We start from the raw sequence: 25,941 nt of genomic DNA, 5'->3' as shown, positions 1-25,941 counted from the left end.
TCCAGAGTACATGTGCTGTATGTATAGTACTGAGAGAAGAGATTAGGAGATAGTGCTAATTATATTATTCAAAAATGGAGACAGATCCAGTTTGATCTTTAGCCAATAATCAATCAATTAGTGACACACACACACACACACACACACACTCCAAGAAATAAGCAGTCATTTTTATTTATTTAACTAGGCAAGTCAGTCAAGAACAAATTCTTATTACAATGACGGCCGACCCCGGCCAAACCCGGACAATATTGGGCCAATTGTGCGCCGCCCTATGGGACTCCCAATCATGGCTGGATGTGATACAGCCTGGATACAAACCAGGGACTGTCGTGATGCCTCTTGCACTGAGACGCAGTGCCATAGACCGCTGCGCCACTCAGGAGCCCAGATGTACTGCCATATGGACATGGCACGATCCAAAGACTGATCCAAATACCTATCAATCCAGTAAACACCTTCATGCACAAACACACCCACACACAGTGCCCCTCTAAAAAAAGATTTGATCACTTGTTCTGCCTCAAATAAATGTTCACAAGCCTCTCTGAGGCTTACCTTTCTCATATGCACACTTTCTCCCACCCACTCTTTCTCACTCACTCACTCACTCACTCATTCACTCATTCACTCACTCACAACCTTATACCAGTGGATCTCAATCCTGGTCCTGGGGACACAAAAGGGTGCACGTTTTTGTTTTGCCCTAACACTACACACCTGATTCAAACCATCAACTCCTCATCAGGCTTTGATGATTTGAGTCAGGTGTGTAGTGTTAGGGGGCAAAAACTAAATGTGCACCCCTTTGTGTCCCCAGGAACAGGATTGAGAACCACTGCCTTATACACATAAAAACTCTCACATACATGCCCACACAGGCAAACAGGGCTATGATTGTTGACTCAGAAAGAAACACACCTTTGACGTAGACGTAGATAGAGCTCTGCTCTCCGGTTCTCTCCTCCAGACAGATGTATCGGCCCATGTGGCCAGGCTGAGCTCTGGGGATTTTCAGGACGGACGCCCCATTAGTCCGCTCCTCGCCCCTCAGTTTGGGGCGATCCTCCCGCTGCCACTGCACCACCTGGTCACCCTGGCAAAGCAGGCTAAAGGGGGTGTTGAGTGGAATGACCAGGTGGGGGCCTCTGGGGGTGATGGTGGGTCTGGCGCTACCTATAGTCACATGGTTGGGATGGTCATTACAGTATTGATCAAACAGGCTCTGGATATCATGCACATAGTCACTGAAAACGTAATCATAAACGCCACAGTCCTCACTCAGAGCCATATAACACATAACACACGTTTAACAGAATGGAGTAAATAAGTAAGTACAAGTGCCTATCATTAACAGCAACGAGTGCACTGCAGGTACTTCAACAGTAATAGTAGACTACAAATCAGAGGAGGCTGGTGGGAGGAGACATAGGAGTATAGGCTCATTGTAATGGCTGGAAGGGAATAAATAGAACGGTATCAAACACATCAAACATATGGAAACAACATTCATTTCATTTATTCCATTCCAGCCATTACAATGAGCCCATCCTCCTATAGCTCCTCTACCAGCCTCCTCAGCTAGAAATGTATGTCAACACTGAGGACGGGTAGACAAGACCCTCAGAGCTTGTTTTGCATGCACTTTGATATTAATACAAATCATTATCATAGCCCTCCTAGCAATATATTGACAACACTTTATGACTGAAAAATGACAGGTGAGTTATCACTTTGTCAAAGATGTAAAACAATGCACCATGTACAATTCTTGGCACAACTTAAAATCTACCTGCAGCAATATCAGCACGGGAGAAGTGTCATATTGATTTAGTCTTGAAATCCAAACAAGTTATCTCCTGTCCCATTCCCTATGTGCCCTTCGGCTCTCAACCCGACAGAAATGTTATGGTATGAAATAGTCAACTAGAACACTTTGGATATAGCCTAAATAGAATTTGGCAGAGGATGGGTTAGAACAGTGGAAAAGAAAAATCACCCACAGGCAACACAAAATATACTGCAGAGCAGACAACCCCTGCACAGGCGAGAGGTGGGCAGAACTGGCCTACCTGGGCATTGCGTCCAGGACAAAGCCAGGTACAACGTACTGTGCGCGGCTCTCTTTAACAGACCACCAACCAGCCAAAGCCCCCCATGCAGAACAACCTGGACTCAGAGCACTTCGTATTATTCTGTACGTAAATCTGAGACACCCCACATGGCATTATTTGTTACATTTCGTATGGTATGTAATAATTTTTGGATGTCCATCATCCATTTAATATGACAAAGTGGCTTGCGAAAGTATTTACCCCCCTTGGCATTTTTCCTATTTTGTTGCCTTACAACCTGGAATTAAAATAGATTTTGGGGGGTGTTGTGTCATTTGATTTACACAACATGCCTACCACTTTGAAGATGCAAAATATTTTTTATTGTGAAACAAACAAGAAATAAGACAAAAAAAAAAAAACTTATCTAAGCACATCTGTGCGGCTTAACGTGGTCCTATGGACAGATACTTCAATGTACGCTGTGGAACTTTGTAGCTCCTTCAGGGTTATCTATGGTCTCTTTGTTGCCTCTCTGATTAATGCCCTCCTTGCCTGGTCCATGAGTTTTGGTGGGCCTCTCTTGGCAGGTTTGTTGTGGTGCCATATTCTTTCCATTTTTTAATAATGGATTTAATGGTGCTCTGTGGGATGATCAATGTTTCTGATATTTTTTTATAACCCAACCCTGATCAGTACTTCTCCACAACTTTATCCCTGACCTGTTTGGAGAGCTCCTTGATCTTCATGGTGCCGCTTGGTTGGTGGTGCCCAACTCTAACTACATGTACATATTACCTCAATTACCTCGACTAACCGGTGGCCCCGCACATCGACTCTGTACCTGTACCCCCTGTATATAGCCTCGCTATTGTTATTTGACTGCTGCTGTTTAATTATTTGTTACTTATATTTTCTGTTTTTTACTTAAGACTTATTTTTCTTAGAACTTCTTAAAGCGTTGCTGGTTAAGTGCTTGTAAGTAAGCATTTCACTGTAAGGTCTACACCTGTTGTATTCGGTGCATGTGACAAATACAATTTGATTTGATTTGATTAATGCAACCATACGTAAAGTAACATATCATCATAAATGGAGAGTCGGATTTACGTACAGAATAATACGAAATGCTCTGACCAAGTTGTGCAGGGAAATTCCTTGCACTCCACTCTATAGAAGAAAGCATTCCTCTATTTCAGTATGCATCACTTCACAGGATAACTGACATTATTTATCTGCCTTTGCCTGATTTCAAGTAGATGTTGTTTGGATTGATTATTCAACCATGTAAGCAATTACAAGCAGAGTTAGGCCTACCATTGACAACTCAATACTGCTCAATAAAGCCTTAAATGAAATCTATAGGTGAGGCATGCAATTATAGGTGAGACATTAAATTCACTGGCGAGGCATGTTGTAAGTTATGTAAAAAAAAAAAGGTGTTATATGGTACATGAATCCCTAACACCAAAACACAATTACAAGGCTTAAAAAACGGAGATTTAATGCAAATGTTGATATAAAAATTGTTGATTTAAAAATGTATGACAAAGGTTTCTCTGTTTAGGCTTGGCTAATGGTCACAGAAATTATATAAAACGCTACAGGCCCACAGTAGGACTATGCAAAACTAACTCTTAGAAAATGCCCCTGCTTATTTACCTACTTCTAAGAAATGTCTCTACATTTCCATAATGACAGTTATTGCTGAGATGACACGATATGACTAGCACAGCGCTTATCTGAGCCAATGACTCGAGGCTCTTAGAAAATATCAGCCATTTAGCGAGCCTATACAAACAGTCCTACTAGGCTATTGAACTAACGTTCCCAAATAATATAGTTGATCAAAACAAGTGTCATTCTTTAATTGAAAAAATATTCCTAATTGTAATGTCTATCAAGTATTTTAGCCTACAACGAGGTCACTTATCAATCTGTGCATAAATAAATCGCTGTTAATTTACTTTATGCCAATATCTCCGTGCTGTGCCTGGTCCACTATATTCATTATTGAGATGAACGCAACCTGATGCTGAGCGCACAAATATCCAATTTCCTCATTAGGTTTCAGTGACTAACTCAAAATGTCAAGGTACAGGGTAACCAACAGGCTATCTCTACATCCTGAACGATACAAAGTTCTAATCTGCTGAGAAAATGTGTATTCTAGGCTACAATACAATTCTTAACTGAATAGAAATTGCATATTTATAGCCCACAAAAAAAACGAAAATAATAATAATGAACAAAACAGTGGCAACAAATCTATTTAGTACAGTGACCAAGGTGATCATGTTGGGTGAAGTGTGATTAATCACCAAGTGGTTAAAATAAACTTCTGTAAAACAACAACTACCCCCACAACCGTTGGCAGAGAGACAATGTTGACCAATATTATGTCTTACCTGTTTGGAAGGATAACTGCAACAAGACAGAAAACAGTACCCAGTGGTATTCCATTATTACAATTCCATCTGTATTGCAGTGCGGTGCCAATGTCTGCTCTGAAGAGCTCGCGCTTGTAAATGCCGCGGATTGCTCCGCAGTTGAGTGAAGGCTTGAAACATGCAGATGAACGTCTTAAACGCACATTGCAGAGGGGTATTGTGTTGAAGTACTAGGATCAATGGGTGGTGATGTGTTGAACTGCGTCTATAGAGGTCGTTCGTGGGCAGGGTGCGGGTTGAGTGGCATCAACAATAACATGCTTTTCAATTACATTCCATGCATGCCAGAACTTCACAGCAATACTTTCCATTGGAAGCATAGCCGCGGGAAGCACTGAAAAAAGAAATAATAATAATATATAATTTTTTATAAATATTTTTTCACAAAAGTAGTGCCTTTACTAGTATTAGCAGACCAATATAGACAAAAAAAATCAGCATCTCTGCTTTGGCAAAAAAAGGTATTGTATAATTAAGAACAGTATCTTGCAGGATTCAATAGTTGGCATTGTAAGAGTTGTTGCCCTGTCACTTTCTCTGCGATTGTCATTCTAATGGAATCCAGAAAGAGCAAAACCCTGTCCACAAACATTTACATCAAAATGTGCAAAGTTATGGGCAAAGACCCAAAACATTCACATCAAATGAAATATTTGTATTGATTAAACAACGTGGTACATGAAGCCCTAACACCAAAAAACACCATTCCAAGGTTTAACAAACTGAGTTTGAATGCAAATGTTGAGACGCTAGGCTAATGGTCACAAAAATCTATACAACACTACAGGCCCACAGTAGGTCTATGCAAAACCAACTCTTAGAAAATGACACTGCTTATTTGCATACTTCTAAGGAATTCCTCGACATTTCCATAATGACAGTTGCTGAAATGACAAGATATGACTAGCAAAGCCCTTATCTGCGCCAATGACTCGAGGCTCTCGGGAAAAGAACAAACCAGTTAGAGAGCCTATACAAACAGTCCTACTAGGCTATTGAACTAACGTTCCCAAATCATATAGTTTATCACAAGTGTCATTCTTTAATTGAAAAAGTATTCCTAATTGTAATGTCTAACAATTTGTTTAGGCTACAACGAGGTCAGTTATCAATCTGTGCATGAACAAAATCGTTGTTTATTTACTTTTTCCAATGTCTCCATGCTGTGCCCGGTCCAATAGATTAATTATTGAGATGAACGCAACCTGATGCTGAGCACACAAATATCCAATTTCCTCATTAGGTTTCAGTGACTAACTCAAAATGTCAAGGTACAGGGTAACCAACAGGCTATCTCTACGCCCTGAACAATGTATAAACTATACAAAGTTCTAATCTGCTGAAAAAAGGTGTAGGCTAGGCTACAATATCAATCAATCAATCAATCAATCAATCAAATGTATTTATAAAGCCTTTTTACATCCTCCGATGTCACAAAGTGCAATACAGTGCCTTGCTAAAGTATTCATCCCCCTTGGCGTTTTTCCTATTTTGCTGCATTACAACCTGTAATTTAAATTGATTTTTATTTGGATTTCATGTAATGGACATAAAGAAAATAGTCCAAATTGGTGAAGTGAAATTAAAAAAATAACTTGTTTCAAAAAATTCTAAAAAGTAAAAAAAACTGAAAAGTGGTGCGTGCATTTGTGTTCAGCCCTTTGCTATGAAGCCCCTAAATAAGATCTGGTACAACCAATTACCTTCAGAAGTCACATAATTAGTTAAATAAAGTCCACCTGTGTGCAATCTAAGTGTCACATGATCTCAGTATATATACACCTGTTCCGAAAGACCCCCAGAGTCTGCAACCACCAACCAAGTGGCACCATGAAAACCAAGAAGCTCTCCAAACAGGTCAGAGACAAAGTTGTGGAGCAGTACTGATCAGGGTTGGGTTATAAAAAAATATCAGAAACGTTGAACATTCCACGGAGCACCATTAAATCCATTATTAAAAAATGGAAAGAATATGGCACCACAACAAACCTGCCAAGAGAGGCCCACCAAAACTCATGGACCAGGCAAGGAGGGCATTAATCAGAGAGGCAAAAAAGAGACCAAAGATAAACCTAAAGGAGCTACAAAGCTCCACAGCGTATATTGAAGTATCTGTCCATAGGACCACGTTAAGCCGCACACTCTACAGAGCTGGGCTTTACAGAAGAGTGTCCAGAAAAAAAGCAAATGCTTAAATGAAAAAAATAAGCAAACACGTTTGGTGTTCGCCAAAAGACATGTGGGAGACTCTCCAAACATATGGAAGAAGATACTCTGGTCAGATGAGACTAAAATGTTGCTTTTTGGCCATCAAGGAAAATGCTATGTCTGTCGCAAACCTAACACCTCCCATCACCCCGAGAACCCCATCACCCTGAGAACACCATTGTGAAGCATGGTGGTGGCACCACAATGAAGCATGGTGGTGGCATCATCATGCTGTGGGGATGTTTTTCATCGGCAGGGACTGGGAAACTGGTCAGAATTGAAGGAATGAAGGATGGCGCTAAATACAGGGAAATTCTTGAGGGAAACCTGTTTCAGTCTTCCAGAGATTTGAGACTGGGATGGAGATTCACCTTCCAGCAGGACCATAACCCTAATTATAAAGTTAAAGCAACACTTGAGTGTTTTAAGGGGAAACATTTAAATGTCTTGGAATGGCCTAGTCAAATCCCAAAACTCAATCCAATTGAGAATCTGTGGTATGACTTAAAGATTGCTGTATACCAGCGGAACCCATCCAACTTGAAGGAGCTGGAGAAATTTTGCCTTGAAGAATGGGCAAAAATCCCATTGGCTAGATGTGCCAAGCTTATAGAGACCTACCCCAAGAGACGTGCAGCTATAGTTGCTGCAAAAGGTGGCTCTACAAAGTGTTGACTTTGGGGGGAAGGGGGGGGGTGAATAGTTATGCACTCTCAAGTTTTCAGGTTTTTTTGTGATATTTCTTGTTTGTTTCAAAATAAAAAATATTTTGCATCTTCAAAGGGGTGGGCAAGTTGTGTAAATCAAATGACACAAACCCCCCAAAAATCTATTTTCATTTCAGGTTGTAAGGCAACAAAATAGGAAAAATGCCAAGGGGGTGAATACTTTTGCAAGCCACTGTACAGAAATACAATACAATCCTTAACTGAATAGAAATTGCATATTTATAGCCCACAAAGAAACGAAAATAATAATGAACAAAACAATGGCAACAAATCTATTTAGTACAGTGACCAAGGTGATCATGTTGGGTGAAGTGTGATCAATCACCAAGTGGTTAAAATAAACTTCTGTAAAACAACAACTACCCCCACAACCGTTGGCAGAGAGACAATGTTGACCAATATTATGTCTTACCTGTTTGGAAGGATAACTGCAACAAGACAGAAAACAGTACCCAGTGGTATTCCATTATTACAATTCCATCTGTATTTGAACGCCCAATGCAGCGGGGTATTGTGTGGAAGTACTAAGATCAACAGGTGGTGATGTTGTGTTGAACTGCGTCTATAGAAGTTGTTCGTGGGCAGGGGAGGGTGCGGGTTGGGTGAGATCAACAATAACAAGCATTTCAATTACAGTACTAGTATTAGTAGACCAATGTAGACACATTTTATCAGCATCTCTGCGTTGGCAAGAAAGGTAGTTGTATAATTAAGAACAGTATCTCGCACGATTCAATAGTTTGAATTTGTAAGAGATGTTTTTGCACTGTCCCTTTCCCTGTGATTGTCATTCTAATTATCTGTACAAAACAGAAATCTGATAATACTTGTAGAATATAAAAATACTTGCTTGATATATGTTTTCCAGTTTCTTGAAATACTTTGCAAATGCAACTTATTTCTATGTAAAAACTGAAGTGGTCTAGACTCAAGTTACAAATGTTGGTAAACACTTTAATACATTTAGTTTACATTTTTTCTCTCACAAAAGTAGTGCACTGTGCCTTTACTAGTTCTGTATAAGAGCAGCCCCAAAGTGCTTCCTGTGGCTATGGTTGGAAGCCCTAAGGTTAAAGTCCACAAAAAAAAAATGTTTTTGTTTTGTTGCATAAATCGTACAGTATGAGAGTTTGGTATAGCCTACTAGGCATGTTCTCTACTTTTTACATCTAGAAACACCTTATGCAACCATGGAGGACATCCCAAATGCTATTTAATTTAGGTCATTGTCACGGTTATCGCTGGTGAAGGAGGACCAAAATGCAGCAGGACTGTGTTTGTTCATTTTGAACATTTATTAAATCAAAATGAACACAAAAACGAACTCACGATATACCGACAGTCTTCTCAGGCTCATACATGCTAGACAAGACACAATCTCCCACAAATGACAAACACACCCTAATATATGGGACTCTCAATCAAAGGCAAAGGGAAAACACCTGCCTTCAATTGAGAGTCCCAACCCCAATTAACCAATCATAGAAACACACTCACTAGACTACACATAGAAATACATAAACATAGACCATAAACAAAAAACCCGGAAATACTAAATCAAACTCCCTTTTACCAAAACACCACCCCGAACCACATAAAACAAATACCCTCGGCCACGTCCTGACCAAACTAAAATTACAATTAACCCTTATACTGGCCAGGACGTGACAGTCATGGTATACTCAAGGCAGTCATATTAATCATGTACTTTCTTGATTATTTTTGTTGTAGGTTCAGTGACACATATGGCCCAGATTTACTAAACCTTTGCACCAGGTGCAAAGTTTGCACCTGCTTTTTTTCAGTTTAGGATTTAACACCTAAAACAAAGCTAAAACATTAAATTATCTTTATTCTTATTATTTTTCATAATCTATCCTCAATGTTTAATTTCCTTATTTTTTTAATGCTTATCTGTGCTATTCATATGACTGGTGCTACTATTGTTTTATTAAGCTCTGGTAACTAACTGCAGTTGAGATTGCCCAGGTAACTTCTTCGTTGCTAGAGCAGCCAAATCATGAAGCAGAACAGTGATAGCCATTAGTTTGCATGTGCAAATGTGCAATCATTGGATAATTGTCACAAAATCCTTCGTGCTGTTGTAAGGAGGACCAAGGCGCAGCAGAAGTGTGGATACTCATATTTTAATTTTCAAAAAAGGAGTAGAGCATCCACTGAAAAAACAATAAACACCACAGTGACAGTCTTACAGGCATACAAAACGCAGTGTAAAAACAACCACCCACAAACCCCAGTGACAAACAACTGCTACATATATGACTCCCAATCAGGAACAACGATTCCCAGCTGTTCCTGATCAGGAGTCACAAGACACACACAAGACTGCCACGTCCTGACCCCCAAACTACTACAACAGCTCCATCTGCTGGTAAGGACGTGACAGTACCCCCCCCCCCCCTCAAGGTGCAGACCCCGGAATGCACCTAACCACAAAAAAACCCCACCAACAAACAAAATCCCCAACAAAACCCATAAACACTAACCCTAAACAATAAGGGAGGGAAGGGAGGGTGGCTGCCGTCACCGACGGCACTGTGCTACACCCTCCCTCCCCAACCCACCTATCCTGGAGGTGGCTCAGGTGCAGGCCGTTCCTGGCTGTCGGGGCAGTCTGGCAGCTCGGGGCGGTCTGGCAGCTCGGGGCAGTCTGGGTAGTCTGGCAGCTCGGGGCAGTCTGGGCAGTCTGGCAGCTCGGGACAGTCTGGCAGCTCGGGACAGTCTGGGCAGTCTGGCAGCTCGGGACAGTCTGGGCAGTCTGGCAGCTCGGGACAGTCTGGGCAGTCTGGCAGCTCGGGACAGTCTGGGCAGTCTGGCAGCTCGGGACAGTCTGGGCAGTCTGGCAGCTCGGGACAGTCTGGGCAGTCTGGCAGCTCGGCTCGGGACAGTCTGGGCAGTCTGGCCACTCCGGCAGTTCAGGGCAGTCTGGCCACTCCGGCAGTTCAGGGCAGTCTGGCCACTCCGGCAGTTCAGGGCAGTCTGGCCACTCCGGCAGTTCAGGGCAGTCTGGCCACTCCGGCAGTTCAGGGCAGTCTGGCCACTTCGGCAGTTCAGTGCAGTCTGGCCACTCCGGCAGTTCAGCGCAGTCTGGCCACTCCGGCGACTGTTGACTGGCGGGCAGCTCTGGTGACTGTTGACTGGCGGGCAGCTCCGACGACTGTTGACTGGCGGGCAGCTCCGACGACTGTTGACTGGCGGGCAGCTCCGACGACTGTTGACTGGCGGGCAGCTCTGACGACTGTTGACTGGCGGGCAGCTCTGGTGACTTTTGACTGGCGGGCAGCTCTGGTGACTGTTGACTGGCGGGCAGCTCTGATGACTGTTGACTAGCGGGCATCTCTGGGGATGGTTGACTGGCGGGCAGCTCTGACGACTGTTGACTAGCGGGCAGCTCTGACGACCGTTGACCGGCGGGCAGCTCTGACGACTGTTGACTGGCGGGCAGCTCTGGCGACTGTTGACTGGCGGGCAGCTCCTGCCTCGTCACACAGCCCTTGTGCCCCCCCCTAAAAAATTATTGGGGGTGCCTCTCGGTCTCCCTTACCCGTCGTGTCTCCCAGTCCTCGCCAGCCTTCTTCCGCTGCTTGGTCCTGTGTAGGTGGGTGGTTCTGTCACAAAATCCTTCATGCTGTTGTAAGGAGGACCAAGGCGCAGCGGAAGTGTGGATACTCATATTTTAATTTTCAAAAAAGGAGTAGAGCATCCACTGAAAAAACAATAAACACCACAGTGACAGTCTTACAGGCATACAAAACGCAGTGTAAAAACAACCACCCACAAACCCCAGTGACAAACAACTCCTACATATATGACTCCCAATCAGGAACAACGATTCCCAGCTGTTCCTGATCAGGAGTCACAAGACACACACAAGACTGCCACGTCCTGACCCCCAAACTACTACAACAGCTCCATCTGCTGGTCAGGACGTGACAATAATAAATTGGATGAGATCCGATCAAGACTATCCTACCAACGGGACATTTAAAACTGTAAAATTTTATATTTCACCGAGTCGTGGCTGAACGACGACATGGATAACATACAGCTGGCTGGGTGTTCAATAAATTGGCAAGATAGAACAGCTGCCTCTGGTAAGACAATGGGTGGTGACGGTCTTTGTATATTTGTAAATAACAGCTGGTGCACAAAATCGAATATTAAGGAAGTCAGGGTTTTGCTCGCCTGAGGTAGAGTATCTCATTAGAAGCTGTAGACCACACTATTTACCAATAAAGCTTTCATCTATATTTTTTGTATTTACAACCCCAAACCGATGCTGGCACATTCAATGAGCTGTATAAAGCCATAAGCAAACAAGAAAATGCTCATCCAGAGGCTGTGTTCCTAGTGGCTGGTGACTTTAATGCAGGAAAACTTAAATCCGTTTTACCTCATTTCTACCATGATGTTACATGTGCATCCAGACGAAAAAACTTGAAAAGAAACTCCGCCTTTACTCCACACACAGAAACGTGTGCAAAGCTCTCCCTTGCCCTCCATTTGGAAAATCGGACCATAACACTATCCTCCTGATTGAGGCTTACAAGCAAAAACTAAAGCAGGAAGTACCAGTGACTCGATCAATACGGAAGTAGTCAGATGACGCAGATGCTAAGCTACAGGACTGTTTTGCTAGGACAGACTGGAATATGTTCCGGGATTCTTCCGATGGCATTGAAAAGTACACCACATCCGTCACTGGCTTCGTCAATAAGTGCATCGATGACGTCGTCCCCTTAGTGACCATACGTACATACCCCATCCAGAAGCCATGGATTACAGGAAACATCCGCACTGAGCTAAAGGGGAGAGTTGCCGCTTTCAAGGAGAGGAACTCTAACCCGGATGCTTATAGGAAATCCCGCTATGCCCTCCGACGAACCATCAAACAGGCAAAGCATCAATACAGAACTAAGATTAAATCGTACTACACCGGCTCCAACGCTCGTCAGATGTGGCAGGGCTTGCAAACTTTTACGGGCTACAAAGGGAAGCACAGGCGCGAACTGCCCAGTGACACGAGCCTACCCGACGAGCTAAATTACTTCTAAGCTTGCTTCAAGGCCAGCAACACTGAAGCATGCATGAGAGCAACAGTTGTTCCGGACAACTGTGTGATCACGCTCTCAATAGCCGATGTGAGTAAGATCAATATTCACAAGGCCCCAGGGACAGATGGATTACCAGGATGTGTACTCCGAGCATGAGCTGACCAACTGGCAAGTGCCTTCACCGACATTTTCAACCTGTCCCTGACCGAGTATGTAATACCAACATGTTTCAAGCAGACCACCATAGTCACTGTGCCCAAGAACACCAAGGTAACCTTCGTAAATGACTACCGACCCGTAGCACTCACATCTGTAGCCATGAAGTGTTTTGAAAGACTGGTCAGGCTCATATCAACACCATGACACAAGAAACCCTTGACAAATTACAATTTACATAAAGCCCCAACAGATTCACAGATGAAGCAACCTCTATTGCTCTCCACACTGCCCTTTCCCACCTGGACAAAAGGAACACCAACAGTTTAAGTCAGAAGTTTACATACACTTAGGTTGGAGTCAATAAAACTCGTTTTTCAACAACTCCACAAAGTTCTTGTTAACAAACTATAGCTTTGGCAAGTCGGTTAGGACATCTACTTTGTGCATGACACAAGTAATTTTTCCCAAAATTATTTACAGACAGGTTATTTCACTTATCATTCACTCTATCACAATGCCAGTTGACTGGGCCTTTAAACAGCTTGGAAAATTCCAGAAAATGATGTCATAGCTTTAGAAGCTTCTGATGAAGCTGATGAAGTGAATTGGAGGTGTACCTGTGGATGTATTTCAAGGCCTACCTTCAAACTCAGTGCCTCTTTGCTTGACATCATGGGAAAATGAAAAGAAATCAGCCAAGAACTCTGAAAATAAATTGTAGACCTCCACAAGTCTCCACAAATTTCCAAATGCCTGAAGGTACCACGTTCATCTGTACAAACAATAGTACGCAAGTATAAACAACATGGGACAACGCAGCCATCATACCGCTCAGGAAGGAGACTTGTTCTGTCTCCTAGAGTACTTTGGTGTGAAAAGTGCAAATCAATCCCAGAACAACAGCAAAGGAGCTTGTGAAGATGCTGGAGGAAACAGGTACAAAAGTATCTAAATCCACAGTAAAATGAGTCCTATATCGACATAACCTGAAAGGCCACTCAGCAAGGAAGAAGCCACTGCTCCAAAACCACCATAAAAAAGCCAGACTACGGTTTGTAACTGAACATGGGGACAAAGATCATATTTTTGGGAGAAATGTCCTCTGGTCTGATGAAACAAAAATAGAAATGTTTGGCCATAATGACCATCGTTATGTTTGGAGGAAAGAGGGGGAGCCTTGCAAGCCGAAGAACACCATCCCAACCGTGAATCACGGGGGTGGCAGCATCATGTTGTGGGGGTGCTTTGCTGCAGGAGGGACTCTTGCACTTCACAAAATAGATGACATCATGAGGATGGAAAATTATTATGGATATATTGAAGCAACATCACAAGACATCAGTCAGGAAGTTAAAGGTTGGTCGCAAATGGGTCTTCCAAATGGACAATGACCCCAAGCATACTTCCAAAGTTGTGGTAAAATGGCTTAAGGACATTAAAGTCATGGTATTGGAGTGGCCATCACAAAGCCCTGCCCTCCATCTTATAAAAAAATTGTGGGCAGAACTGAAAAAGTGTGTGCGAGCAAGGAGGCCTACAAACCTGACTCAGTTACACCAGCTCTGTCAGGAGGAATGGGCCAAAATGTAACTTATTGTGGGAAGCTTGTGCAAGGCTACTCAAAACATTTAACCCAAGTTAAACAATTTAAAGGCATTGCTACCAAATACTAATTGAGTGTATGTAAACTTCTGACCCACTGGGAATGTGATGAAAGAAATAAAAGCTGAAATAAATCATTCTCTCTACTATTATTCTGACATTTCACATTCTTAAAATAAAGTGGTAATCCTAACTGACCTAAGACTGGGAATTTGTACTAGGATTAAATGACAGGAATTGTGAAAAACTGAGTTTAAATGTATTTGGCTAAGGTGTATGTAAACTTCCGACTTCAACTTGATGTAATAATGCTATTCATTTACTACAGCTCAGCGTTTAACACCATAGTGCCCTCAAAGCTCATCACTAAACTACCCTGGGACTAAACACCTCCCTTTGCAACTGTATCCTGGACTTACAGCCGCCCCCAGGTGTTAAGGGTAGGTAACAACACATCTGCCATGCTGATCCTCAACACGGGGGCCCCTCAGGGGTGCTTGCTCATTCTCCTCCTGTAGTCCCTGTTCACCCATGACTGCATGGCCGAGCACGACCCCATTCTCATCGACGGGGCTGTAGTGGAGCAGGTTGAGAGCTTCAAGTTCCTTTGTGTCCACATCACCAACAAACTATCATGGTCCAAACACATCAAGACCGTCGTGAGGAGGGCACGACAAAGCATTTTCCCCCTAAGGAGACTGAAAAGATTTGGCATGGGTCCTCAGATCCTCAAAAGGTTCTACAGCTGCACCATTGAGAGCATCCTGACTGTTTGCATCAACACCTGGTGTGGCAACTGCTCTGCCTCTAACCTCAAGGCATTACAGAGGGTAGTGCGTACGGCCCAGTACATCACTGGGGCCAAGCTTCCTGCCATCCAGGACTTCAAATATCAGGCGGTGTCAGAGGAAGGCCCTAAATATTGCCAAGACTCTTGCCACTCTAGTCATAGACTGTTCTTCCTGCTACTACGCATGGCAAGTGGCACTGGAGCGCCAAGTCTAGGTCCAAAAGGCTTCAAAACAGCTACTACACCCAAGCCATAAGAGTCTTGAACAGCTAATCAAATGGCTACCAGGATTATTTGCATTGACCCCCCCCCCCCCCCCCCCCCCCCCCCCCCCCCACAATTTGTGTGTATTGTGTATATGTTGTGTAATTGTTAGATATTACTTATTAGATATTACTGAACTGTCGGAGCTAGAATCACAAGCATTTTGCTACACCCGCAATAACATCTGCTAAACACGTGTACTGTGTGACCAATAAAATTTGATTTGATGCTGACATTGTGGTGTTTTTGAAGATTGGAAATCCAACAGCTACTTCTGCTGATTACATGAACGCTCTTGAAATTGCATTTGGAACCACTGAAAGTGCATCTGATCTTATGGCAAGGTTCAGAAATACGTTCCAGAATGAGGTAAATAAACTTTCTGCATATTTGCTTAGACTGAACAAACTGCTGCACAGTGTGTTTTGCAAAGTTGGAATTGAACGGTCTGAGATGAATAGCAAATGCATTGAACAGGTTGTGAGAGGTGCACTGTCACATGACATGGTTGAGCTTTACATATGGATGACCTAAAAGCTGCGTTATCCACCAACCTTCTCTGAGCTGCTTCACGAGGTGAGGGAGAAGGAAGATATGATTCAAGACAGGGCTGTTCCCACATGTGTTGTGATGTCATCAGCTGTCACTCCAGTTGTTGCTGCACCGACTGAAGTCATGGAGCTGCTGATGAAAGAACTGAATGGTTTGAAAACTGATATGACTTGACTTAGTTCTGCTGCTGTCACCACAGGTAAGCCTGACACTCTCTCTCAGAAGACAGATTCTATATTCAAAGTCAGAAGGAAGAACGCTGATCCATCTCAAGGTCCCACTAAGGATGAAAGCCGACCTGGTATCTTATTTAAGCTATACATGTGGAGAGGATGGACACTTGAAACGAGACTGCGAGGGCAAAGAAAATCGGAGGAAAGTCAACAAGTGTCTCATTAGCCAGAAACAGTCAATGGGAAACTACAGCCGGACCCAGTAAAGGAGCAGCCTGCTGTCCCCGTGAAGCTTTAGCTCAGAGCATTACCCCTATGATGGCTATTTGTTGTTGAAGTTGGAGTTTTCAGGATCAGTAGTGGAGTAACAGAGACCATAGAAGCACTTGTGTTGGTTTGTCCAGGCCCGGCCGTGAAAGGTAAAGTCTCTATACTGTTTGGTACAAACACTTCTGTGGTGAGAAGGCTGATGAAGGCCTGCAAAGTGAAAGAAAGTGGTTTCTTGAGCACACTATGAGTTCATTATATTATCAAATAGGCTGAAAGAGATCCCAACTGATATTGATGACCAGAAAAAAGGAACAGTATGGTTTTCAGACAAAACCTGTAACATTGTCCCCTGGTGGACTGGCAAGATTCACCGGAATTAAGAAGTTTCCTGGATCACCTTGTGACCCTTTTGGTAGATAGGCCTGAAGAATCCCAGTGTCCAGAAAATTCCCAGTTTTCAGAAGAACTTCTTGTGAGACCTGAAATTCATATGTCTACGGTTGTGTCATCTAGAAGAATAACAGTTATAGTCAGGAATGTATCGCCAAGGGAGATAACCTTAAAACGTGGCATGGCCATTGCTTACCTGTTTCCTGTAGATGTAACTCCTGTTCCTGCTGCCCCAAAGGGGATTAAGTGCAACTTACCTGAGAAGCTGACTCCTTCATTCAACTTCGGTGACTCACCTTTATCTGAAGAATGGAAGAGGAGGTTAACTGACTAGATGATGGAACGAAAATAAGTTCTCAACTCATGAGTTTGACATTGGTTGTTCCAAGAGTACTCACCATACAATTAGAGTCACTGATGACACAGTGTTTAGGGAGAGGTCTCGACGGCTGTCCCCAGTTGATGTGGAAGATATAAGTAAGCATCTGAAGAACCTGAAAGATGCTGAAATCATCTCTCCGTTGAGAAGCCCCTATGCGTTGTCAATTGTAGTGGTGAGGAAGAAGAATGGAAACATACGGATGTGTGTGGATTACAGAACACTCAACAGATGTACAGTTTATGACCACTACACCGTTCCACGAATTGAAGATGCCCTGCCCAGTTTGAATGGAAACAAATGTTTCAGCGTGTTGGATCTCAAAAGGGGATTTTGACAAAGACTGCTTTCATATATCCTGCTGGATTCTATCAGTTTGAGAGGATGCCACAGGGTGTGTCAGGAGCCCCAGCAACTTTCAACGTGTTAAAGAACAGACTGTTGGAGACATGAACCTACATGAAATTCTAGTGTAGTTAGATTACCTGATAGTGTTCGGAAAGACAATGGAAGAACACGAAAAGAGAGGCTTCTCAAGATGTTGGATCGCTTGAAATAAAAAGGACTGAAGTTGTCTTTGGACATGTGTCAATTCTGCCGAACGTCAGTTGCCTATGTGGGACACATAGTATCCCAGGATGGAGTAGCTACAGACCCATCGAAGATCGAAGCAGTAACCACATGGCCAAGACCAGACACTGTGTCTACTCTACATTCTTTTCTCGGAGTCTGTGGGTATTGTAGAAGATTTGTGAAAGACTACTCAAAAGTAAGTTACCCTTTGAATCAACTCCTGCATGGTTACCTTCCCTCAGCCAAGAAAGGAAGAAAGCCCATGGAAAAAACAGATGAAGTGTACTTCAAGCCCTCTGAACCCCTGAAATGGCTGAGAAACTGAAGGAAAGCCTCACTGAAGCTCCGGTGCTGGCTTTTGCAAACCCTCAACAGCCATATGTTGATGCAAGCAGTGAAGGGTTAGGTGGAGTATTGTGCCAAGAAGACAAGGATCAACATCTGCATCCAGTTGCATTTGTCAGTCAAAGTTTATCCCCTTCTGAGTGCAATTACCCTGCTCATAAATTAGGATATCTAGCATTAAAGTGGGCCGTTGTTGACAAACTGCACAATTACCTGTGCAAAACAAGGTTTGAAGGGGAGAACCGACTACAATCTGACACATGTGACTAGTTTCATGAAACTAGACGTATGTCACGCATCACTACTTCACAGGAGAGCCATTTGAACATAAACTTTATTTTAATCAAAATGCATTAATTTTGCAGAAATACCTTCTGGAACATGTGAACTTTCATGTGCCTTAATAACAAACTGGTATGCCATCTGTAAATATGAATAAAATTGTTAAATTACGAGCCTAGTTGGTTAAGCCACAGATAAAGACAGCAAAACTCCCACTAGCCATGATTGGCTGAGATAATGAGTGGGCTGGACGAGCCGAGAGATGAGTTCAGATTGGTCTGTCATGTACCAAGCTTCTGTCTATTTGAGCTGGTCAGTATGTGTAGGTAATCCTGTCTAACGCTGCTTTAAAAAATGTATATCTGTAGTAGAACTGCATAAGTGTTATTCTCCACTTTCTGGAGGACCGAGTTTTGAAATCAGTGGAATTAGAGCATGATAGCTAAGGGGATGGAGAAAACACCTTTCTCCGGATTACATCTTCAAACTAAGAGCAACCATGGCATCCGTGACAGAGAGGGAAAAGCTTCCATCCATGTATACGGGTAAGATAGTCTAGCTATCTTACCTACGTTTTCATCTATTTCACGTTTCTAATTTTGTCAGAAAGTTGTTTACATTTCAAGTTAAAGTATACTGTTAGCTAGCTAGCTAAGGTTAGCTGGCTGGCTCGCTAGCTAACGTTACAGTGGTTCCTCAATTAAAAGTTTTGAGGTTATGCCATGGGATTTAGAGATCATTTGTGGTTTAGTACGTTGCCCTGCGTGACTGCTTCATTGCTCCAGACCACTGCAAGGGGAAGTTAGAGCACTGATTATGCTCTTGGGTCCCAAGGTGCTAATGTGTCTCTAACTGACAATGAATGGGCGATATAAACCAAATAGAAACTGATAAATGTGCACGACTTCAAAATTGAATTCCAATGAACTGAATGATGAAGAAGGTGATTGAATTTAGAACAATAGTGTAAGAATTGCTATTCCTCTGTCCTGCACGCACACCCAAAAAGAGACACTTATTTTTTTGTTTCTACTTGGTCAGAAGAAGTTGTAACTTGATTGTAGCACATTACTTACTAAAACTGTTGTTATACTAAGGTTTTTATTCTAAGAGAAACGAAAATGACCGGGATGCCATGTATTATAGTCTCTAAAATAAAAAATATTACCACCATCTCTTTTGCATGTCATTTTCCTTTCATAATGCATCATAATGCAAGTGATTATTATTATTTTTATTAGATATTCTCACAGAGCAGATTTGCTCTAACGAAAAAGGCCCCTTAGATACTGTATGAATTCGTAGGACAGAAATGATTAAATATTAAAGCATTAGACCTCTCACTAAAGGCGTCAGTCATGCAAAAGTTATACTTAAATCCGAACTAGATTAAATGAAAAAGGACTTGAAAAACGCACATTTGTAAATCCCAAACTCTAAAAGTAATTTGAAAGGTAGATACAAATTATTTGTGACATTGTGGTTACAATAAAGAATGTAAACAAGATGCTGTGTTGTTATTTACGGTAGTGATGGATAGCATTTTGAAAACAGGGTTTCAAACACTTGTTTTTCACAAGTGTACTGTAGTACTGTAGCAGGTGTAGCCCATCATGCAAACAATGTTTCCTATAACAAGGTTGTCCCAAACAGTTCTTCATCAACATCTTTATGCTTTCATTAATAAAATAACTAGAAAAAAGACATTCAATATACAGATGTGAATTTAAACTACATTTTAGTTCCAGCTCCACAACCACAGGTAAAACCTTGCTGAGATGATCAATGTATTTGTTGCATTGTTGTTTCGTCAATTTCTCAAGCCAAAACATCTTGATGGCCTTCACCAGTTCGTCTTTGCTTGTAGGCTTGGCAGAGTTACGGATTCATGTTTTCAGTTGATGCCAAACAAGTTTGATCAGGTTTAAATCAGGAGACCTACATGTAGAGATGAAAAATATATATTTTCAGATACACAGTGGGCCTACCGCAGGTGTTGTAGGTCTTTTATTTATTTATATATACTTATTTTACTACATAAAGGTCTACTTACTCTGCTGGCAGCTTGACCCAGTTTTTGCCCTCATTTGCAATGCAAACCCGGGCAGCAGTGTGTTTTGGGTCATTGTCTGCATTTGGAGAAAAAAAAGACATTTAGCCTAACAACCAACATTAGGTACAATACTAGAAATATACATGTAAATAGGCCTAAACATAACTAAATATTGCTATAATCCTACCTTGAAAGAAACTATGTGGTCCCAGAAACACCTCTCTGACATAGGGTCCAGCATATCTCTTGATGATTTTTTCCTCAAAGAAATCTCGAGCCATGATACCTGAAAAAGGAGGCAACAGTGAATTATTGTGTAACACATAGCAGTCCGTGAGGTGTAGGCTACAATATTTTATGTACCTTTTGCTTTTTAAATAGCTAAACTTACCATCAAAAATCAAATATGGGCCTGGTCCCTGGCGAGAAATTGCCCCCCCACACAGACATGGAGTTTGAGGGGATGCTTGGAACTTGGCTTGCTTGATCTTCTTCCTTTTTTTCTGTAGCAATTTTGAGCAAATTGCTCAAGGGCCACGGTTGATTTGTCTGTGAAGATGGCGTCATTGAACGTCTCGCCAGCTTTGATCCATGCCTGGGCCTGCAGGACGTGAAGTTCTTTGTTTGTCAGACGAATCATTGGGTCGAAACTACAGAACAGTACAAAACAAGAGAACACACATGGTTAATGTGCAGTATCAAAGAGCCCTCATTGCTGCTCGATCGTCCTATTTTTCCAACTTAATTGAGGAAAATAAGAACAATCCAAAATGTATTTTTGATACTGTCGCAAAGTTAACTAAAAAGTACCATTCCCCAAGAGAGGATGGCTTTCACTTCAGCAGTGATAAATTCATGAACTTCTTTGACGAAAAGATCATGATCATTAGAAGGCAAATTACGGACTCCTCTTTAAATCTGCGTATTCCTCCAAAGCTCAGTTGTCCTGAGTCTGCACAACACTGCCAGGACCTAGGATCAAGGGGGCCACTCAAGATTTTTAATACTATATCGCTTGACACATTGATGAAAATAATCATGGCCTGTAAACCTTCAAGATGCATACTGGACCCTATTCCAATTACAGCCTCTCTTGAAAAAGCCAAGCCTTGACCCAGAAAATATAAAAAAACTATCGACCTTTATCAAATCTCCCATTCCTCTCAAAAAGTTTAGAAAAAGCTATTGGGCAGCAACTCACTACCTTCCTGAAGACAAACAATGTCTACGAAACGCTTCAGTCTGGTTTTAGACCGCATCATAGCACTGAGACTGCCACTTGTGAAGCTGGTAAATTACCTTTTAATGGCGTCAGACCGAGGCTCTGCATCTGTACTCGTGCTCCTAGACCTTAGTGCTGCTTTTGATACCATCGATCACCACATTCTTTTGGAGAGATTGGAAACCCAAATTGGTCTACACGGACAAGTTCTGGCCTGGTTTAGATCTTATCTGTTGGAAAGATATCAGTTTGTCTCTGATGGTTTGTCCTTTGACAAATCAACTGTAAATGTTGGTGTTCCTTAAGGGTCCATTTTAGGACCACTATTGTTTTCATTATATATTTTACCTCTTGGTGATGTCATTCGGAAACATAATGTTAACTTTCACTGCTATTCGCATGACACACAGCTATACATTTCGATGAAACAGCATGGTGAAGCCCCAAAATTACCCTCTCTGGAAGCCTGTGTTTCAGACATAAGGAAGTGGATTGCGGCAAATGTTCTACTTTTAAACTCGGACAAAACAGAGATGCTAGTTCTAGGTCCCAAGAAACAAAGAGATCGTATGTTGAATCTGACAATTAATCTTGATGGTTGAACAGTCGTCTCAAATAAAACTGCAAAGGACCTCGGCGTTGACCTCGACCCTGATCTCTCTATGGACGAACATAAGACTGCTTCAAGCTTTTTTCCACGTAACATTGCGAAAATCTGAAACTTTCTGTCCAAAAATGATGCATAAAAATGTATCCATGCTTTTGTCACTTCTAGGTTAGACTACTGCAATGCTCTACTTTCTGGCTAAACTTCAGTTAGTGCTAAACACGGCTGCTAGAATCTTGACAAGAACCAAAAAATGTGATCATATTACTCCAGTGCTACCCTCTCTAAACTGGCTTCCTGTTAAGGCTAGGGCTGATTTCAAGGTTTTACTGCTAACCTACAAATCATTACATGTGCTTGCTCCTACCTATCTTTCCGATTTGGTCCTGCCGTACATACCTACACGTACACTACGGTAACAAGACGCAGGCCTCCTTATTGTCCCTACAATCTCTAAGCAAACAGCTGGAGGCAGGGCTTTCTCCTTTAGAGCTCCTTTTTTTATGGAATGGTCTGCCTATCCATGTGAGAGACGCAGACTCGGTCTCAACCTTGACGTCTTTATTGAAGACTCATCTCTTCAGTAGGTCCTATGATTGAGTGTAGTCTGGCCCAGGAGTGTGAAGGTGAATGGAAAGGCACTGGAGCAACGAACCGCCCTTGCTGTCTCTGCCTGTCCGGTTCCCCTCTCTCCACTGGGATTCTCTACCTCAAACCCTATTAAATCAAATCAAATGTATTCATAAAGCCCTTCTTACATCAGCTGATACCTCAAAGTGCTGTAAAGAAACCCAACCTAAAACCCCAAACAGCAAGCAATGCAGGTGTAGAAGCATGGTTGCTAGGAAAAACTCCCCAGGAAGGCCAGAACCTAGGAAGAAACCTAGAGAGGAACCAGGCTATGAGGGGTGGCCAGTCCTCTTTTGGCTGTGCCGGGTGGAGATTATAACAGAACATGGCCAAGATGTTCAAATGTTCATAGATGACCAGCAGGGTCAAATAATAATAATCACAGTGGATGTCGAGGGTGCAACAGGTTAGTGTTACCTCAGGAGTAAATGTCAGTTGGCTTTTCACAGTCGATCATTCAGAGTATCTCTACCGGTCTTGCTGTCTCTAGAAAGTTGAAAACAGCAGGTCTGGGACAGGTAGCACGTCCGGTGAACAGGTCAGGGTTCCATAGCCGCAGGCAGAACAGTTGAAACTGGAGCAGCAGCATGGCCAGGTGGACTGGGGACAGCAAGGGGTCATCAGGCCAGGTAGTGCTGAAGCATGGTCCTAGGGCCATTATCATAAGTCCACGCAAGTTTCTTTAACTGTCTTCTGACTGTGATTAGAGCGATGTTGATGTTGTGCCGTGATGCCAGCAGATTACAGATGGCCTTTGCCAATCGCTTATCATCTTCATCCATCAGTGAGTCGATCGCTTGAATAGTCACACTGGAAATGGAATACAATGTAAAAATGGGAAGCATACAGTAAAAACCAGCAGTTTATTTATTTAAGCATTACAGTGGCTTGCAAAAGTATTCACCCCCATGGCATTTTTCCTATTTTGTTGCCTTACAACCTGGAATTAAAATTGATTTTTGGGGAGTTTGTATCATTTGATTTACACAACATGCCTACCACTTTGAAGATGCAAAAATGTTTTATTGTGAAACAAACAAGAAATAAGACAAAAAACTGAAAACTTGAGCGTATATAACTATTCACTCCACCAAAGTCAATACTTGGTAGAGCCACCTTTTGCAGCTATTACAGCTGCAAGTCTCTTGGGGTAGGTCTCTATAAGCTTGGCACATCTAGCCAATGGGAGTTTTGCCCATTTTTCAAGGCACAACTGCTCCAGCTCCTTCAAGTTGGATGGGTTCTGCTGGTGTACAGCAATCTTTAAGTCATACCACAGATTTTCAATTGGATTGAGGTCTGGGCTTTGACAAGGCAATTCCAAGACATTTAAATGTTTCCCCTTAAACCACTCAAGTGTTGCTTTAGCAGTATGCTTAGGGTCATTGTCCGGCTGGAAGGGGAACCCCCGCCCCAGTCTCAAATCTCTGGAAGACTGAAACAGGTTTCCCACAAGAATTTCACTGTATTGAGCGCCATCCATAATTCCTTCAATTTTGACCAGTTTCCCAGTCCCTGACGATGAAAAACATCCCCACAGCATGATGCTGCCACCACCATGCTTCACTGTAGGGATGTGGTTCTCGGGGTGATGAGAGGTGTTGGGTTTGCGCCAGACATAGCATTTTCCTTGATGGCCAAAAAGCTCAATTTTAGTCTCATCTGACCAGAGTACCTTCTTCCATATGTTTGTGGAGTCTCCCACATGTCTTTTGGCGAACACCAAACGTGTTTGCTTATTTTTTTCTTTAAGCAATGGCTTTTATTCTGGCCACTCTTCTGTAAAGCCCAGCCCTGTGGAGTGTGCGGCTTAAAGTGGTCCTATGGACAGATACTCCAATCTCCACTGTGGAGCTTTGCATCTCCTTCAGGGTTATCTTTGGTCTCGTTGTTGCCTTTCTGGTTAATGCCCTCCTTGCCTGGTATGTACGTTTTTGTGGGCGGCCCTCTCTTGGCAGGTTTGCTGTGGTGCCATATTCTTTAAAAAAATGTATAATGGATTTAATGGTGCTCCGTGGGATGTTCAAAGTTTCGGATATTTTTGTATAGCCCAACCCTGAACTGTACTTCTCCACAACTTTGTCCGTGACCTGTTTGGAGAGCTCCTTGGTTTTCATTGTACCACTTGCTTGGTGTTGCCCCTTGCTTAGTGGTGTTGCAGACTCTGGGGCCTTTCAGAACAGGTGTATATAAACTGAGATCATGTGACAGATCATGTGACACAGATTGCACACAGGTGGACTTTATTTAACTAAATATGTGACTTCTGAAGGTAATTGATTGTACCAGATCTTATTTAGGGGCTTCATAGCAAAGGGGGGATTACATATGCACGCACCACTTTTACGTTTTTTATTTTTGAGAATATTTTGAAACAAGTATTTTTTTTTATTTCACTTCACAAATTTTGCCTATATTGTGTATGTCCATTACATGAAATCTAAATAAAAATCCATTTCAATTACAGGTTGTAATGCAACAAATTAGGAAAAACGCCAAGGGGGGTGAATACTTTTGCAAGGCACTGTATTTTTAGCATCATTAGGCCTACTTTACAGTATTGTAGCCTACTGTAGCTGTTCATTTTCCAGTGCTTTCGCTTTTGGTGTAACATAGGCATCTGATAATAGTTTTTGCGAATAGCACTGTCCGTGACCAAAATCCCTAAGTCTACCAGTATTTTTAAAATGTCTTCAGTAGATTTTCCATTCCTCCTGAAAGCCCTAATTGGCTCACTTAAATGAATAGATATCCCAGTCATGGTGCTACAATATGTTGTTACAGCATAATCAAAGTGATGATAAATGGCGATCTACTGTATACTTGTGGCCTATTGTAACCTGAAAGTCACACCTTTCCAGTACTCCACACCGACCCCAAACTCCATCCTTCACACAGTTACCATTCAAAAACGAGCTGTTTATCTAAAAACAAAATGTGACCGAAGAGAACAGGCTAAATGGACATTGTTTTCATCAAGCCAGTTTCTTTCTATGGTGCTACCTGTTCCAGGGTTAGGACTGTAACCACCAGAGGACTTGAAAATGAGCCGGAGCTGAGAGGATCACCAAAACTAAAGGTATTTTGGTTTCAGTGCATTGTCTTTAAAAATATATATATAGCCTGTCAATGTGT

General features: G+C 42.4%; 1 protein-coding gene across 3 annotated transcripts in view; it reads right to left on the bottom strand.

Annotated features, from left to right (window-relative positions):
* Positions 1-7,935, bottom strand: part of LOC115158530 (mast/stem cell growth factor receptor Kit) — a 38,314-nt gene extending 30,379 nt beyond the window's left edge. For 2 of the 3 annotated variants that reach the window (XM_029707601.1, XM_029707603.1), the window contains exons 1-2: positions 4,463-4,679; positions 922-1,176 (exon numbers count right to left, since the gene is read on the bottom strand). In XM_029707601.1, the coding sequence (XP_029563461.1) occupies positions 922-1,176; positions 4,463-4,517 (310 nt within the window). In that variant the 5' untranslated portion in view covers positions 4,518-4,679. Of the gene's footprint in view, positions 1-921; positions 1,177-4,462; positions 4,680-7,852 lie in introns of those variants that run through there. The other variant, XM_029707602.1, reaches the window with a different exon arrangement.
* Positions 7,936-25,941: the final 18,006 nt, after the last annotated feature.

This window comes from Salmo trutta, chromosome 22, assembly GCF_901001165.1.
Source record: "Salmo trutta chromosome 22, fSalTru1.1, whole genome shotgun sequence".
Taxonomy (NCBI): Eukaryota; Metazoa; Chordata; class Actinopteri; order Salmoniformes; family Salmonidae; genus Salmo; species Salmo trutta.
Note: the sequence above shows the minus strand (reverse complement) of the source record. Positions and strands in the feature narration are given on the sequence as shown.